The sequence below is a fragment of the Zootoca vivipara genome, chromosome 6 (assembly GCF_965207765.1).
Source record: "Zootoca vivipara chromosome 6, rZooViv2.hap1.1, whole genome shotgun sequence".
NCBI classification, from domain to species: Eukaryota; Metazoa; Chordata; class Lepidosauria; order Squamata; family Lacertidae; genus Zootoca; species Zootoca vivipara.
Window position 1 is genome coordinate 33,332,820 of NC_142589.1, and position 14,619 is coordinate 33,347,438.

The 14,619-nt window shown below is 42.5% G+C and overlaps 1 protein-coding gene across 1 annotated transcript in view; it reads right to left on the reverse strand.

Annotated features, from left to right (window-relative positions):
* Positions 1 to 3,540: 3,540 nt before the first annotated feature.
* MMP2 (matrix metallopeptidase 2) overlaps positions 3,541 to 14,619 on the reverse strand; it is a 31,378-nt gene continuing 20,299 nt past the window's right edge. The window contains exons 9-13 of the mRNA XM_035119444.3: positions 13,960 to 14,089; positions 11,124 to 11,260; positions 7,813 to 7,972; positions 6,884 to 6,993; positions 3,541 to 5,638 (exon numbers count right to left, since the gene is read on the reverse strand). Of these exons, the coding sequence (XP_034975335.2) occupies positions 5,535 to 5,638; positions 6,884 to 6,993; positions 7,813 to 7,972; positions 11,124 to 11,260; positions 13,960 to 14,089 (641 nt within the window). The 3' untranslated portion in view covers positions 3,541 to 5,534. The remainder of the gene's footprint in view (positions 5,639 to 6,883; positions 6,994 to 7,812; positions 7,973 to 11,123; positions 11,261 to 13,959; positions 14,090 to 14,619) is intronic.

Consider the following 14,619-nt stretch of genomic DNA (forward strand, 5'->3'; position numbering starts at 1 on the left):
TAGAAAACCCTAATAAGATCCATTTGTCCCAGTTTCAGGATATATTCACAAGACAGCGTAACTGAAATGAAAGCACAGGAGAAACAATATTTTTAATTTCTAAACTGTAATGGTCCCCTTTTAATTTAGATATATAATCTGTTCTATAAATAAGGCTCAGGGTAGCATTATTATTATTATTATTATTATTATTAATCCTTTTCCCCTAGTGGGACTCAAGGTGGCTTACAAATAAAAGCAAGAATTGCTAGAAACATAGAAGAAAAATTATTAAAAAATAATTAAAATCCATCTAATTAATACTATATACACATATATAATATGTTTAAAATTTACAAATAAGTGCAATAAAACAAGCACAGCACAAGTCCTATCATTAAAAGCAGTCAGTACCCAAAAGCCTGCAGGAAAAGAATGTCTTCACCTGGTTGTGGAAGGACAACAAGGAGAGAGCCTGGCCAGCATCTCCAGGAAGGGAGTTCCAGAGTCTGGGAGTAGCCACCGAGAAGGACATTCACTGTGTCCCCACCAAGTGTTCCTGTGAGGGTGGTGGGACTGAGATATGAGTTTCCAGGCAGGTTCATGTGAGGGAATATGGTCTTTCAGATAGCTTGGACCTGAGCTGTGTATCCACAACTTATTAAGTTTTAGAGTAAGCTTCTGATTCATCCTGTTTTACAGATGTGTAGGCTGAGGCTCAAAAGGAAGAGGTTGGTCCAAGTCAGTCCAATGAGATCACAACAGAGTTGGGGCTGAAAACTCAAGCCTAACTCTATAAATCAGAGCTTTCCAAACTTTTATGTTGGGGACAATCCCTTTCCAGCCTGAGGAGAAGCACGGGGAGCGTTTGTGCGACACACCTACACACTGCAGCCAACACACTAACATGTCGCGATACACAGTTTGGAAAGTTCTGCTATAAATGTTAAGAAGACTGCAGTAGCCTCAGCAAGAGATGACTAGTATGCTGACTAGAATTTCTGCTCCAGAAGCAATTAGGTTTATTTTTGCCCCAAATCATTCAGTACTGGAGTAGTCAGTGAATACCTGGGAAATAATCAGCATCAACATTCTGGGAGGAGAAATGGTTTTGGAGAAGGTCTGCTCCAGCTCCATCCTTCAGAGAGCCAGACTTGTTTGATTTCTCTTATTGGGTGAATATGGTCTGAAATGTACACACAGAATAGCAAATCTGCTGTGGGTCCATCCAGTTGATGGAGTCATGCCTCTTTCAGTGTCTCTCAGGGCTGGCCACCTCCACTTCCCTTGCCTTTCGCTCACAGGTAAAGCTGTCTCTCAGCTCTAGAATGTGGAAAGCTAAAGCCCTGGCCCACAAGGCTGATCCCAGGGGTTTGAAATGCTTGCTTTGCAAAAGAAGCAGACCTCCTGCATTAGAACAACTGCTTTGTCACATTACCAAATGCCGGGCCAATGCATGCTCAGATTAATTATTCTTTTAAAGTTGGGGCTTGTTTTGGCTCCACTGACAGAGCCCTCATGGCCAAACAAGTTAGTCACTGTCTGGAACAAGTCTGTTTCCTCCCTTCAGAGATGTCCCTGAGGCATTTGCATGGGACAACTATGAGCAGTTACGAGATGTCCTGAAAGTTCAGTTGTGTTTTATGGGATTGCTGCTCTTTGTAAATTGGGTTTTAGGAAGGTGATGCCATTGTTCTTCTCTGTACTACTATCTTTGCATCCTTCAAGGTGGCTGGCATTGAGAGAAATCAAGGAATGATGTGATTGGCAGAGGGTTGTTTGTTTTTGTTTTTACCAAGGACTGGGGCTGCTTACACATTACCAGTTTTTAGATGCAGCTGTGCCATTCTTTTTTCTCTGTTCGGAGCTCTGCTCAAAACGAAGTATTCCATCAGAAACAACAGGATAGATACAGATCGTGACTATTTATTTGTTGTATATGGCTCTCCAAACCAGTAGTGGGAGCATGCTAGTTGCCGAGTCAATGAGAGTGTGTACATAGCCTGGAAAAGCTATGCTACATACAAATCTTTGCACAACTCTGTGTAGTCTTAAGCAAAATTCCCTAACCCATGGGGGTGGGAAACCTGTGTCCATCAAGATGTTACTGGACTACAACTCCCATAATTCCATGACCATTAGTCATGATATGATATCCGGGGCTGATGAGAGATGGATTCCAACATTTGGAGAGCCCCAGGTTTTTCACCCCTCCCCATTATTAAATGAGAACAGTTAAACTCGCTAAACATCCATTGCATGTTAACTAATGCCATTTCAAAGATGTCTGACCCTAGAAAGGCTGCCCTGAATTTCCTGCCATTCAGAGGTAGCTGGCAAGTGTCTATCAAGTCAGAATGAACCAGAGGCAAGCCCAACAGAGCAGAGGAAGCGTACCCGTGGCCCTCCAGATTTCGCTGGACAACAAATTCCACCATTTCTGGCCATTGGCCAGGCAGGGGGCGTGGCTTCCTCATCCTTGCAATAGCTCTTCCAGGTAAAAAGAAAAGTGGGGGAGAAAAGGAAACAGTTCCTTGATCTCTAGACTGTTAGGTGGAATCAGGCCTATATAATTACATTTGTACATACATTTATGCCAGACCATACGGCAGCATGCTGGGACTAAGCACAGGCAAGGGGCAGTGGTAAAGACAGAGGCCTACCTAGGGGTTAGCAAAATCAGCCCCTGCCAGGGGTGCAGGTCTGGGTGCGGGTGTGCAAAAATCATCGCAGAAATCTGTCTCCAGTTATCTGTGTAAAGGCCATGAGTTTAAAGAAGAGCTGGCAGCTAAGCGGTAGGAGAAATGGCAAGACAGCATGAAGACTACGGTGCATGTTTGTGTGGCGATGCACCGCTGTTGTCATGGTGAGACCATGCACAAGAGAAAGGCTTGTGGATTTTTTTATCACCTTTCCTCCTTGCCTCACCCTCACGCCAGACACTTTGTGAGTACTTGAGTCGGGTGAAATGTAGTAATTTCTAATGTTGCTTTTTTAGTAAAGTGACTTTTTCAGGCTGTGTGTGCGTTACAGCTCCTTGCCAAGGGTGTAAGAGATGCCTTTGGGTAGGGTACATGCTCGGAATGTTCCCTGGGTCTCAATCTCTGTATTATGAAGTGATGCTGGAAACAGCTGTATGCTCACAACCAACATTTCACCATGATTTAGCACCTTAGTTAACTTTCCAACTTGTTCTCTGCTCCCCCACCCATCCATTCTCCCTTCTTTTGGCTACACTCCCCATTTCTAATATCATTTTGGCTGTGTTTTCTATCCAATCTCTTAAAGCAGCTTTACCCTCATACAGGGTTCAATTCCTGGTGTCTCTCCAGTTAAAACACTTAAGTGATGCAAGAGACCTCTGCCTGAGACCCTGGAGGGCTGCTGCCAGCCTGTGCAGACACTTTTGAGGCTTGAAAGGTGACTATAGTATAACCTGGTGCCGTTAGTCACAGCTTCACTGTCTGATGTGGCACAGCCTTGGTGAGAATTGGGCTAGTTAACAAGCTATCCAGATTCCCCCCAAATACAAATCAGTTCAGAAATTGACCACACGTGAGCTGGAACTGTTAATTTCTTTTATTTATTTATACCACTGACATTTCATGTATGCAGACTTACTTTCCCTTTAAAAATTTTTGTTCCGTATGAACATAAAATATTCCATCAGGTTGTACAGTGAACACTTGGCATCACCCAGTGCTTTAAATCTAACAAGGAAGGAGCAGCAGAGAGCTGGAGGCTACATCCACACAATAATTTATTCCACTTTTCCTTACTGTTAATTTCTGCATTATATTTAAGCATTCACATAACATAAACGCTACTTCTGGAAAGACATCAGAATATTGTGCAACTTTCTGTGTTATTTGCAAACATTTTGCTTTCCTTGAAGCAAATTGCTAAACTTGAACTGTATATCACTATATTTCTTTAGGTGGCTTTCTGTGTGACGTGAAAGCTGAAATATAATGTGGAAATTAACAGGGAAATGCTGGGGAAATGGAATGAACTGCCGTGTGAATGAAGCCAGAGAGAAGAGGAATCACCTTGATATAGTAAAGAATGGAAAAGTAAAACAAAGTTAAAATGTCCAAACTTGGCATTTCTATATAAGACGTCGACTTCAAATATCTGAGCCATTCTGACAGTATAAAAAGAAAGGGAGGGGGAGGTTGTAATAGGAAAGAAAGTGCAAGAAGCAGTTTGCTAATTTAAGGTAAAGGCATTCCAGTAAAAAGTACTTTAAAACAATACTTTTCATACAAGTTTGTCCCTGTTGATCCCATCATGTTCCAACCAATTCCTAGGCATCCCGTGCCCTTGGTCAGTCTTTCCACTTTGGTGTGTGAAAAAATGTGAATGTAAAGAAAAAAATGAAGTTTTCCAGGGAATGACACGAGTGGAACTATTAACAGACAGTGAGTATGGCTTGGACGCAACATTAGTCCTAACCCAGAGTTGACCTGTTGAAATTAACGGTCATGACTACCTTAGGTCCATCTATTTTAATGGGTCAACTCTGAGTAGAAAGAATATTGCATTCAACCCTTTGGCAAACTTGAACTGAAGCTGGGTTTAAAAACCAAACAGAAAACACACATTAAAGCTCAGAAAGGATCCATGTGTCAACATTTTAATTCTGAAATCCAAGTTACAGTTTTGAGGGCCCTTCTTGGTGGATATTTGTGCACTGATCTGTTTTAAATGGCAAACAACCATTTCAAGAACTTGAGTATTTTCTTTTGGGGGGATGGAGCTGGATTTTGAAAGACAGTACAATTTTACTTTGGCTCCAGTAGTGTACATTACTATGGCCTCACCAAGACATGTTGAAATCCATTGACTATCAAGTGACTAAGAACTAAGTTACATAACCAGCAGTTCCATGTGAAGTATCTGTTGCTAGATGGCACCACTTCAGACTGCAGCTGTGAGGTCAAGTGTTTGTATGTTCTCCCATATAAGTAAACAAACCTCCATGCACTTGGAAATCTAGCATGTCAGGAAGAATGTTTGACCTTAGCTTTCTCCTTGCAATGCTAGCTTTCAATGTACAGCAGGATTCATTTATTTATATGCAGGCACATTCAAACATCTGATCTCTGCCCAGGTGAGAATTCCTTCAGAGTTTGCTGTTCTGTCCTTAGCACCAATCTGCACACACAGAAAAATGTAGCAAGTATCAGGCTACATAAGTAAACATAACTTGCTGCATGCCAAAAAGTTGCAAAAGTCTTAAATTAATGAATGAAGAGAGGAAGAAACAAAGACCTACTGTGCCCCAATTCTAAATGCATTTACTTAAAAGAAAATTCCATGCATTTTATGGAACTTGCTTCTAAGTACATATGCTTAAACAGAATGATTTAATAATAATAATAATAAGTTCTGTCAAATAGTGGTACTTAGTGACTTGGTGCCAGTACCAGACTGGCCCATGAATTAGCATACAGATCTATCTCTAATTGCAGGTAAGACATAAGACTTTTACAAAACAAAAACAAAAAAGTGTAGATTTTGCTGTAGTTGACATTATTAAGACGACATGCTGCTTAGCAACCCAGCCAATCAGATTTCACATTGCCAACTTTAACAATCTTTAGACTCTGGTCTTCCATTTTGAGATAATACCAGTCCTTGAAGAAATAGCTGTGGCCTGTAAAGAAGAAGTAAGTGTTTTCAATTCAGTGTCATGTAAAACAAACTTATGGGACTCACAAAAACCACAGCAAAGCAAGGAAAGGGGTTCAACTCAATGATTCTGAAGTTGGCTGGAGGCTTTTGAACTTTGTTCGGTCTAGAACAACTATTATGACTAGTTAACCCCGGGGCTTTCAAGCTATGTGACATCCAGTTACAGCAGTAGTTCCCAAAATGAGTGGTACTGTCCCCTGGGGAGCAGTGAGATTGCATAGGAGACCACTAAGAGGCAAGGGGGTGGCTGGGGTGGGGGCAACGGAGGTGTAAAGGACTATCAGACATTGAAAAGCTGGTATCACTGGATCACGTTCATCTAGTTTGTTGAATGAATTAAGCTAAATAGCTTTAACTGGATTGTGAACAAACATGCAATTAGTTGTTACTGTTTTGAAATTTATTGTGTTATTATCTTCCTTAGTGGGCCATGCAAACTGAATAAAGCTTTTTATAGGGTAGGGAGCACAGGATATGAGTTTACGGAAGCAAAAGGATGGTGGCCCAAAAATGTTTGAGAACCATTGAGTTATACCTTTGTGGGGTTAGGAAACCCTCTCCCCCAACAATAATAATTAAGAAAAATCATTATTAAGCTGCTTCAGAAGTACAAACATAAGCCACATTAAATATGCTTTATGGGAACTGTGATTCTATGGGGACGCTGAGAATTTCTATTTGAGTATTTACTTGCGGGAAATACACACACACACCCCACACACAGAAGTTTTAAGTTACCATTTTATTTTATTTATTTTATTTTAAAGGGAAAAAATTGATATAAATTGAACCAGTCTAATCTTTCTTCCCTCCCACCCCCATGAAAGGTTTTTAGTTATTCGGGAGATTCAGTTCAAGGGGAGGCTTGGTTGCCGGCACAGCAATGAATGCAGCAGTTCTTAACCACAATCTGTGCTGCATTAAAAGTGGTTTTGATTACTCTGCTGGAGATGAGTTATTTAGACAGCCCGGAAAAGTTCAGGAAAGGTCAGGCTTCCTAAATTTCCTTGCAGCAGTGGGACATTTTAATTGAAGAGAAAGGCTGTTCTGCGGCTGCAGGCGGCACGCCAAGCCATCAGCCGATTTGGTGACCACCTCCAAAGGGAACGTCTCTGAGGATTCATGCAGCAGACTGGAGCAATCGACCCCAGAAGCAACAACAGCAGCGGCAACAGCAACTGACACTAGGAACAAGATGGCAACTTACCACTTCCGCTCACATCAAACACAGCATCTAGGTTGTCTGGAACACCATTCCAAGCATCTGCAATTAATTTAGGGAAGCCAGGGTCCATTTTCTTCTTTACTTCATTGTACCTGTGAAATATTAAATATAAGCAGAGTTTTGCGATAGTTATACCAAATAACTAATGGCACAAGCTGCTGTCTTCCACGAAGCCCATGTGTATCACCGCTGCTCAGAAGAGACTATAATGGCTTAGATTCAGGGGTAGCCCAATAGGTTCCTTCCAGAAGTTGTTGAACTAGAGTTCCCATCATCCCTGGTTACTGACCATGCTGCTCAAGGCTGATGGGAGTTGGAGTCCAAGAACAGGTAGCACATACCACATCAGCTATCCCTGAGCTAGATGATGCGATGGTCTGTCCCACTAGCAGGCAGCTTCATATGAGCCTGTAGTAAAACTGAAGAAAGCCTGGCAAAAGGTTTTTGCCTGAGAAAAAGCTTGAGGACTGCAATCTTAGGGGGAACCAATTAATTTTAATAGAATACATATCTGGGTCCCATGCCATTTGGGGTTGGTTGGGGAGAAGGAAATAAAAGTGTTTCATTTTCCTCCATATGGTTTAGTTTATATTTATTTATCCTTTCTCTAAGCCACTGTCAACAGAGAGCTATGGATCAGCCTGAAGCCCCATCTTGTCTTGTTGTGATCACGGGAACTCAGTTTTGCTCTGTTAAGGCACAGATCCCCAACTTCTATATGTGATTCGAGATTCATTCATTCAAAGCAACTGTAGATCCTTAATCTAAACTGCTTTTGACTCTCCTGCAACTGAGATGCTCTGGTCTCCATCAATGTAAAAGCAAAATGACTTGAAATCTGAATCTTAGCAGGGAATAAGTGCCCAGCATTGTAGTGTCCAGCCATTGGTTGCCTGCTGAAAAGGTATTACCTCCAAAATTTGTCCCCTGCAAAAATGTAGGTCTTCTTGTTTTTGCTCCAACTAAAAGCTGCATTGACATGTTGCACGTCAGGAGGTAAACCCAGACTGGTGAGTCTCTTTGGATAACCTCTTTCCAAGTTGTAGCCTGAATAAACCCAGTATTCATTTCCTGTGAAAACAAAAGCATCAAGTTTAATAATGATCTCACTTACAAATGAGGTTAGCGGGAAGGGGAAAGGGTTACCTCAATCTGAGCTTCTCAGATTTCCTCACAGTTTAGCTAAAGGGGGAATGGGTAGAGAGGAGCCAAAAGTTCATTTCAGAACTTTTCCAGCTCAAAAGCTGGGGCTCGAGGGTGCTTCTGTTTTGTGAGTGGGATACACAGTTGCATTCTGGCAAAATTAGGTTGTGCAACTGAAGTGGATTTGGTGCTTTGATGCAGCTAACCTGCTTCCAGAAAAGCTGAACTTTGTGTGGTAAGGAAGACAATGGGGGATATTCACTGGAAAGTATGGGGTAACAATTGCTTACCATAATGCCATATAACCTCCCTTCAAAGGAAGCAAGATGAATTTTCAGCAGAACACTCACCTGGAAGCAACCATAGTTTGTGTACCAGAGAGACAAATTAACAGAGCAACCCAATGTGATTTTCACCAGATTAAGTTGTCCCTATCCCAAACACTTTTCACTTGGAATTTCACTTATACTACCCTTGTTGCTGGCTAATTTCCATTGGGCTGCTAGCTCACAGGGCCGAGCTGAAAGGGGTTTGGAATAGATGTCTCTCCTTGCTCTGTCCTGTCCCTGCCATGCCGCTGCCACACCCCTGGAATGGCGCTTTGGGGGGATTTACACTGGTGTAAATTCCGCTGGCTGAAGTTCAGCCAGGTGAGGGATTTGCACCAGCATATCTCCGGCTCAGCTGGGGTGAGGGAATTATACCAGTTAAAGGCAGATTTAGGGCAGCGCTACCAGTTCTGCCATACTGGGCACCAAGCCTAAGGGGTGCTGCAGGGCGCCACAACTATGATGTAGTGAATTGAGCAGAATGGAAGGTGAGAGGCATGCGGAGGGCTGAATTCTGGCCTTGCACAGGGAACTGCTGAAATCTGAAATACCTAAGTCTGCCCCTGTGCCAGTATAGCTTTGGGTGAGCTGGGAAAGCCCAAGACTAGCTATATCCAAACCCTCTCAACCTGGTGGATCTTGAGTTTGAGTAGTGCTGTTAGCGCAGTCCTCTCCTTGAGAGTGAGCCACATTGACTTTGAGCCTTTGTCACCCCCCCCCCAAGAAGAGATGGAAAGTCTTATGTAATATAGGAGCAACAGGAAAAAAGTGTTTCTTTAGAAAAGTTGGAACTGAGCATTCTTGAGGCCTGCACTTTTAGGAGTGGTTCAGAGATGGATGCCACACTGCAAATGGTATAAACCAGGCACCCCCAAACTTCAGCCCTCCAGATGTTTTGGACTACAATTCCTATCTTCCCCGACCACTGGTCCTGTTAGCTAGGGATCATGGGAGTTGTAGGCCAAAACATCTGGAGGGCCGCAGTTTGGGGATGCCTGGTATAAACAGAAACCAAGAACTCAAACCTGTTATTGTTTCATCTTACTGGTATAGCCTACATATTTTATAGCTTCCATGTGCCCAAGCAACCAGAATGGTTATGGATACACATTCTTTTTAAAGAAAAAGAAGTCATCTTATTAGTTTTAGGTTAGCCTGTACATTATTTTAAATTGGGCAAAGGCCCACCACATGACTCTTACTTGAGATAGGAACTGGGGGTGTTTTTGTTTGATAACATTTGGAACGCACAGATTTGCTTGCTGACCTCTTAGCAATCTGCCAATTTGCATTGTTTTGGATTATTCCATATAGTGAGCTAACTAAATTTCTTCAGCAAACAGTACTTAAAACCCTACTTCACCCTACGGTCCCACAGGGGGAGTGGGGATGTAATGCTTGGACACAGACAAATGAGGTGTTTCGGCTACATCCAGTTTATCATGGAATCCAAACTCAGCGGCCATTCAGCCATGTGGAATTCATTATCAGACTTTCCCCTTCCCTTTAAAGAAATTGTTGAACAGCATCTAGCCATACATTTTCCCTCCCTTCCCCCCCCCTTTAGCATGCCTGGAGATGTTTAGTCATGTTGCAATGGATAACAACACACTTTTCTTTTTTGCTGGCTCAGTTACTCAAAACATTGACAACAACCTCCCAGCTCCACTAGGTCAGGCAGCACAACTTCAGCCGATATCAATAGGCACACACATAAACGGTCAACAGGAAATGCAATCTCTCCCTCACTTGCATTGCCCCTTGAGGCCACATTCACTCCATATATTTAAAAGCATGATAGCACCACTTTACACAGTCATAGCTTCCCCCAGAGAATCCTGGGAGCTGAGATTTCTTAGTGATGCTGAGCGTCTCCCAGAGCGTCTCCCGGTGGTTTATTTTAATCATTTCTTTAAAATTATACACTGTTTGATGTTTTTTTTTAAAAAAGGAAAACCTTCAAAGCGGTTTACAAAAAGATAAAATAATAAAATCAAGAAAAAATTACAATACTTTGAAACAAACAAACAAACCCGAAACCAAATGAAAAACAAAAACAGGACACAATAGGTTTAATAGTCAATTCCTCTTCATAGGGGGTGGCCTGTTGGTCTGTCCCAGAACTCTGGGGTCCCTTTCACATTATCCTAACAGCAAGCCGGGAGTTGCTGCAGCAAAATATGAAAAGCCCAGGTCACAGGTGCAGCCCTACCATTAGGTAGAAAGAAGATTGTGCCACAACCAGCTGATTTGTGAGTCAAAGGGGGCATGCAGTGCTTTTATATTTAATTTAATATAATTTTTTACTTTCAGAGAGAAGCATTTTGCTTAATAATAATAATAATAATAAGTAAACAACCAGCAGGCATAGTAAGGGGCAGAGGAAGTTCCAACACAGGACTATAATGGGCTAAACGGTTAAAGCCCCCTTTCCCAACACCAGGATTCTGATCTGTTATTAATTTTTTTAAGGTCTTTCATGCATTTCTTGATGGCATGAATTGTGTGGCATCATGACTTTCCCCCTCTAAGTCAGGGTTAGCCCTCCAGATGTTGCCTAACTACATCTCCCATCAGCCCCAGCCTGCTTGGCCACTGGCCAGGGATGATGGGAGTTGTAGTCTAACAACAACGGGAGGGCCCCAAGCTAGCCATCCTGAGTTTATCATTTAAGAAGGTGGTCTACAGAATAAAAGGATACAGAATATCATACTTCTGCAAACTGTGCTACACCTTCCAGCCAAGCCTACCTGAAAAAAAGACTGATTTCTCTTCTTGAGGGGCCTCGTAGACAGCGTCAATTTTTTCTGGGAGCTCTGGCCAGAACGTAGCAATCAGCAAAGGACCACTTGGCCTGTTTCGCTGGTTTGCCGTCCTCCAGATGAATCTAGGCAGAAAAATCACAGTGAGTTTACAAAGGGCTGATTCATTGGCACATCTGTTTCTCATCACCCCTGGCAAAGGTGATTGTGTGCATTTAAGTGCCTGTGTGTGTGTGTGTGTGTGTGTGTGCACACACACACACACACGTGAGCGCGCGCGCGCACACACACACACACACACACAATCCATTAGCAACACAAACATATAATGATTAGGATTTTTTTTTTTAACAAAAATGCATCAAAGGTTGGTGAGCCTTCCTTTCTTTGGGAGGCATTTCTGTCCCATAGACACCTTAATGTGCCGCACACAGCCGTTTATGGTTTATAACAAGTTCTCTAGCACTTACATTAATTCTTACTGCAGAACAGAAAAAAAGAATGTATTTGGTGCCTCAATTATCCCAGCAAATAAACCCATTTACAAGGCACTTAAACCCTTTCAACCATCCCCGTCGCTGCACATTGAACAGATGGATACGCATTTGGCAAATGCCAACATTTGTATTGGGTGCATTACTCTGGATGATTATGATTGTAGCAACCAAAAAGATCAAATCTAATGATCATCTATCAAACAGCTTGGCTGTAAATGAAGCCTGGAGCATTAAAACCGCTCATCAGAGGAATAAAGCTGGTAATTTAGGAGCTGTTTTATGTATAAGGCAGTGCCTCCTTCCGATTTATGAGCATTAAAAAACTTCAGTTTGATTTCGGTGGCGGCGTTTGATTGTGTGTGTGTGTAAAGGGAGTGGAGAAGCACAAGATGTTAACAAAAGCACCATTGTGATTCTCTCTCTCTGCCCCTCCCCCCAAACTTTGCTTGATAAGCAGTTAATTTTGTTCAAAGGACACACACACAAAACGGCCTTGTATCAGCTGGCCATTTTAGTAGGCAACAAGTTTGCTGAACCCTTCCCAATAAGATGAGGCTGCAATTTGCTGAACGTCAAGAAAATTCGTTGCTTGTATTAGAACCTTGTCTACCAGCATTATCCAGTTTTGCATTTTGTGGAATGGAGGCTGGATTTCAGCAGAGTGAAAAAGAAAAGTCATGATTTGTAACTGGAACATGGACTTAGCTGGGCTTCCCAGCACAATTTATGTGCAAAATGCGATCTTCTTTGCACTCGTCTGCTGCTACTGTTGTTGCCCCAGCTGACACGGCTGCAGCATGCACAATTAATATTACAGCCACATGGGCAGAAGTAATCACAAAGGACCTTCCCAAGGTTTGTCACTTGGACAGAACAGAAGCTGTTGAACATCCTGTGCCAACAGACCCACCTAGACCACCCTGATGTTCATGAGCATACCAAGATGCATGAGATACTATCATAGGTCAGTGGTCACGTGTCATCACAGGGGAAGCAAATTTTGGGTTGTACCCAATGTACTCCGTTCACTAGTGCAAGGGCTTTTGTGCTAGTGGATGGGCGAATTTCAATGTTCAACAGTAGATGAAACCAAGACAACAGTTGCACTGGCAGAAACTCATTGCACAAGAGATTGTGCCATCTGTTGTACAACAAAGTTACCAGCAATCTGCTCATGCATTCTCTTGCACTGCGAGACATTTCACCAGTAGAACGAGTATACCATGAAGTGAATTTAACCTTGAACTGCATTGAATACAGCCCTATAAGTTTTTCCATTGACAGAGCAGAAAAGTTACCTTAGATATTATTCCATCTAAGGTTTCATATTTTGTTTAAAGGGATGGGGGAAGCTGACACCAGCGAGCTAATCTCACAAGCAACTAATTTACTGAATGCCTTGTATTAAGAGGAGATGGCAATTTGTTTCCCTCAATATGTTGCTGGACTCCAGCTCCAAACAGCCCGTTAGCATGACCAATGGTCAGGGATGATGGGGGCTGCAGTTCATAAACTTCTGCTGGGCCACAGGATCCCAATCCCTGGTCTCAGGTATGGAACCATTCTGTCTCTCTGCAGTTGAGAGAGGGATGAGACAAGATAGCAGGGCCTTTCTTTTGCAAGCCAGAGTTACCAAGTTAGAAAGAGCCATTTTAGTACTTCAGGAGAATCCAAGAGAACTCCAGCTGAAAAATTCAACAGGGGAGAGATTTCTGGGCATGCAGCCGACACCAACTATTAAGTGGCTTGGATTTTGAAAGCTCCCTTTCCCGAGCATGCCTGGATGGGTTATTTGGTTTAAGTCAAAGCATCCAAGCCTCTCATGTTTCTGTGCCGCACATAACTGGGTCAGCTTCCAAAACTGTTGGAACAAATCTGGCCATTTAAAAAATGTACACAGTTCTTATATGTCTGGAACAATGCAATATCCACTGACATTTTCATCCTTGCCAGTTTTGTAACACTGGAACTGGGGTTTTCCTTCTCTTGGTAGTTCTGCTGACAATACTTTTAACATGTTTATTGCCATAGCAAAACAAGAGCTAGTCTAAGTAGAGAATTAAAAAGAGAGACGGGAAGTCCCAGATATGACAAACATGCCAACTTCAGTTTATCTTCAAAAGTCCCTTCCTTCAAAGAATGTAGCTCATCAGATGCTATTCTTCTTCTTCATTTATTTATCTATGCCACTTGACTCAAGGCATTATCCAGACTGACCCCGCAAAACCCAACAACATGAATAACACTTGATTCGATAGGCCCTCGGCTTCTGCTTTTGCTTCGGTACAAGATAACTTGAGTAAAACAGACTATTTCCTCCCACCTACCGGTCTTTGAAGTAGAAGATTTCCCCTCTGAGTTGAGCAACAGCATCAAATACAATGTCTTGGTTGCATAGTTCAGGGGTAACTGGCCCAAGTGTTGGACTTGGGCCTGGACCAACATCAGTAGAGCCTCCTGCAAATAAAGAGAAGGTTGATAATGGAATGAGGTCTTTAAAAATATTCCTTTTTTAAAAAAGAGAGAAGTCAACAAGAGGACAACAACAACAACATGTCATTTCCAAATTTATTTCTGGTGAAAGTAAAATGTAGTGCCTGAGGATCAGGGCAACAAATAGAGGTGGGTGGAAAGGGGTGACCATTTGAAGCATGAGGCAAAGGACAAATGACTACTCCCTTGCTCCATAGACAGAAGCTGACCAGACTGGCAGATGTATCTTATATTAGCATTGGAAATGGGGCAGCATGATCCAGTGGTAAAAAGAAGGGCTGCAGCTCAGTGACAGAGCATCTTCTTTGCATTCAGAAAGCTCCAGGTTCAACTCCCAGCACCTCCAGGTAGGGCTTGGATTGCCCCCTGTCTGAAATCCTGGAGAGTTGCTACCACTCAGTATTAGATGGACCAAAGGTATGACTCAGTAAAAAGGCAACTTCTTATGTCCCTGGGTTCATATGTCCATTGCAATTGAGAGCCTATGGGTCCCA